This window comes from Dromiciops gliroides, chromosome 2, assembly GCF_019393635.1.
Source record: "Dromiciops gliroides isolate mDroGli1 chromosome 2, mDroGli1.pri, whole genome shotgun sequence".
In the NCBI taxonomy this organism is placed as follows: domain Eukaryota; kingdom Metazoa; phylum Chordata; class Mammalia; order Microbiotheria; family Microbiotheriidae; genus Dromiciops; species Dromiciops gliroides.
In genome coordinates this window covers 294,106,357-294,110,001 of record NC_057862.1, presented here as the reverse complement: position 1 = coordinate 294,110,001, position 3,645 = coordinate 294,106,357, and the positions used below count along the sequence as shown (strand labels likewise).

General features: G+C 53.7%; 1 protein-coding gene across 1 annotated transcript; it reads left to right on the top strand.

The window, feature by feature from the left end:
- The first annotated feature begins 508 nt into the window (after positions 1 to 508).
- On the top strand, positions 509 to 2,322 carry DIO3 (iodothyronine deiodinase 3). Its single transcript, XM_043986191.1, has one exon. The coding sequence runs from the start codon at positions 696 to 698 to the stop codon at positions 1,686 to 1,688; it is 993 nt and encodes a 330-aa protein (XP_043842126.1). The 5' UTR covers positions 509 to 695; the 3' UTR covers positions 1,689 to 2,322.
- The last annotated feature ends 1,323 nt before the right edge of the window (positions 2,323 to 3,645 follow it).

Below are 3,645 nucleotides of genomic sequence, written 5' to 3'. Positions count from 1 at the left end.
GGAAAAAAAGAAAAAAACAAAAAACCTTCAGACCTTCACTGAAAGCTAGAGGAATCTAGTGCTTCACTTGGGACGCCCCAGACGGGTCCGGCCCGGGTGTTCAGGTGGGAAACCCTCCAGCCATGGACGCTTCCCTCAACCCCGAAAAACCCGGAACTTTAGAAAGGGCGGGCGTTGGATGAGGATGAGAGCTTGAGTATTTCAGTCCCTGCTCTAAGGAAGACCTACCAGGGAGCGCAGCACAGAGAGCTCTCTATGATGCAGAGCAAAGACCTCCCCCCACTCACTGACTAGGTGGTTGAAGACCTGAGTTCAAGTCTCGACTTAGCCTTCTCTCCCTGTATAATTTTGAGAAAGTGCTTTCCTTTTTTCTTGCCTCAGTTTCCCCTCCCCCCCTTCTAAATGAGATGGGTCTAGAAGACGTCTAAGGTCCCCTCCAGCTATGATGTTAGGTAAGTTCTGTATCCCTCCCCCTTTCGCCCTCCCCCGGCTCTCCCTGCGCTATGGCACGTCTCTAGCCCCTCGTTTGGTCCCTCTCTCCCCTCCTTGCCTGTTTATTTTTAGGTCATTGGCGGCGAGCTCTAGGTAATCCCCAGGCTGAAGTTCCAAGGGGGCGGGGCCCTACTGGGGGCGGAGTCGCCTTTTCTTTTAAACCCGCGACTATAAATCCAGTTTAAGGGGAAGCGGGATTTCAGATGAGCAGCCCGGACCCAAGTCGGCTAGGGGAGCGAGGGGGTGGGGCCCAGGGCGGCCGCGGCCGCAGCTGCCCAGCTGCGCCGCGGCTAGCCGGCAGGCTCCACTCCCTCCTGGTTCACACCTTGGGTTTTCTTACCCAGGTGGCCGCCTGCTGTTTCCTGGGCCCGCGCTTCCTGGCCACAGCGGTGACGCTGTGGCTACTGGACTTCCTGTGCATCCGCAAGAAGGTGCTGATGAGACGCCGGCGCGAAGGCGACGCTGAGGAGCCCTGGAAGGCGGGCGGGGGCGGGGGCGGGGGTGGAGGACAGGAGGAGGATGGGGCATCTGTTGCCTTGTTCCCAGGGCTACCCCCTGATGACCCGCCAGTCTGGGTCTCGGACTCCAATCGGCTCTGCACTATAGAGTCGCTGAAGGCTGTGTGGCACGGACAAAAGATGGACTTTTTCAAGACTGCCCGCAAGGGCTCCCTAGCCCCCAATCCCGAGGTCATCCAGCTGGATGGACTGAAAAAACTGCGCATCCTAGACTTCGCGCGGGGCAGCCGGCCACTGGTCCTCAACTTCGGCAGCTGCACCTGACCCCCGTTCATGGCGCGACTGCGCGCCTTCCAGCGCCTCGCCTCCACCTTCCTAGACATCGCCGACTTCTTGCTTGTCTACATAGAAGAAGCCCACCCTTCCGACGGCTGGGTCAGCTCAGATGCAGCCTACGACATCCCCAAGCACCAGTGCCTTCAGGACCGGCTGCGGGCCGCCCAGCTCTTGCAGGAGGGCGCCCCGGGATGCTTGCTCGCGGTGGACACCATGGACAACGCGTCCAGTGCAGCCTACGGTGCCTACTTTGAGCGGCTCTATATCATCCAGGAGGCCCGAGTCATGTACCAGGGGGGACGAGGCCCCGAGGGTTACAAGATCTCAGAACTGAGGCACTGGCTTGACCAGTACAAAGACCGCCTGCAGAGCCCAGAGGCCTCCGTGGTCCCACCTGTGTAATTGACCGTTTCCAAAACAAAGAACCCCAAACAAACGTACAATTGACGATTCTCAATCACAGAAAGTGACAGTTACACAAAAGAAGGGGGAAGGGGAAATTAACCCATGGGGGGAGGGGTTTCAGTGGGGGAAACACCTCTCTTCCCTCCTCCCAAAATTCCTTTTTTTTCTCCTTATTTTTCTCCACTTTGTTGACTGCAGTGCGAACATTGTATATGTTGCGCGTGTGCATGCGTGTGCAAACCTGTGTAACTCTGTGAGTGCCCGTTGTTTCCCGCAGAGAGAAGACACCCCCGCCACCTGGGACACCTCAACCTCTACCGGGCCAATCACTGCTTGCCTGGGAATTAAAAAGAAAGAATTAGAGTCCTAAATAAGTGTGAAGAATTGTACTGCCAAGTATCCCGATGTGTGACTCTGTAATCTCTGCTCGCTGGTTCGCTGGCCTGTGTGTGTGCGCGCACGCGTGTGATCCCATGTCTCTCGTTGTGGGACTTTTGAAAGAGGCGTCTGGGCTGACCCTGCTCCTCCCAGCCCACATCTCTTCTTTGTTTCCACCAATATTGTATTGCCCTGATTCTTTCTGTCCCGTAATCTCCTGAGGTGTGTGTATGTGCGTTTGTGAATGTGTGTATGGGGGTGGGGGGAGGGGGGAGTCCGGAAGAAGAGGGGACTTGGCGGGGGAGGAGGGTTGGGCTGGGCGCTTTTTCTCATCCTGGTTCCGGCACTTCTTTGGTCCCTCTGGTAGTGACGACCTGTTTCGAATTGGTCCCAGACCAGGAAACCGTGTCTGATATTCTTAGTGACCTAGAAGTGCCCTAACCGCGAGAGAAAAAATGAGTGTTTAATGTATTTATAAAAGTAGTTGGAACAGCTAGATTGGGGGTGGGGGGAGGGCTCTCGGGTGGGGTCTGACGATCTTTGAATCTTGAACTGGGGCGAGGGAGGGAGGGAGGGTTCCTGGACCGGGTTGGGGGGATCTTGGGGAAGTTTGGGTGATCTTGAGTTTATTTGGTTTGGAGAACCTAGTTTGGGGATCTAACGATATGGGATCTTGGGTGTAGGGTTGGTTATCATTGGTTTGAAGGGAATACCCAGTTCTGATGTATTATGGAAAGAAATCTTTCTTCATGCACTTCATCGCTGTCCCTTGTTTAGGGGTGAATGAGAGCAGGAATCTCCCCTTTAGTATAGATGAGGGGTCCTTGGTTTAATTTCATCTGCATGGCGCACATTAGGAAAGATCTCAGATTTGATATAATTTGGGGAGAAAATCTTGTCCGAAGTAAAGGGGGACCGGGAGCCCTCATTTAGATGCAATGGGAAATTCCTGGTTTGAAGTCATTTGCATGGTCTGGGTTTGAGGGAGGTCTCACGTTTAGTGTGGTTAGGAAAGAACCTTAAGGGATCCCTGGCTGATGCACTTTAAATGATGAAAACTGAGGAAGGGGAGAGGGAGTGTTTGGGGACTTTCCTGCTTTGGTGTATTTTGGAGAAGGGATCCACGTGAAAGGTTGGAGGGTTATCCAGGTGTATGCATTTTGGAAGGAATCTCCTGTGCTCTGTAATTTTGAAGCATCCTCTGGCTTGATGTGTTTGGGCTTCAGTCTGGCACAACTGGACACGGGGTAGGAAGAACCTATTATTTGATGTAACTTGGGGTTTAATCCCCAGTCTGAAATAAATCGCCTGGTGGGGAGTTTGGGGGTGGGTTTTGTGATTGGGTGGATCTCTGATTTGGTGGGGTTTGAGGAATTTCTGGATCTGGTGTGGTGGGACAATCCGTGGTTTTCCTGTGGAGGGATCCCTGATATGGTGTAGTGGGGGGGGGGGGCTCCAGTTTGATTGGGAGGTCCCAAACAATCGGGTTTGGGATAGAGGTGGAGGAGAGACCTCAGATTGGTGTCTTGTTTGTTAAGTTGTTCACTATTCCAACTTCTTTTCTGTACAAAAATTA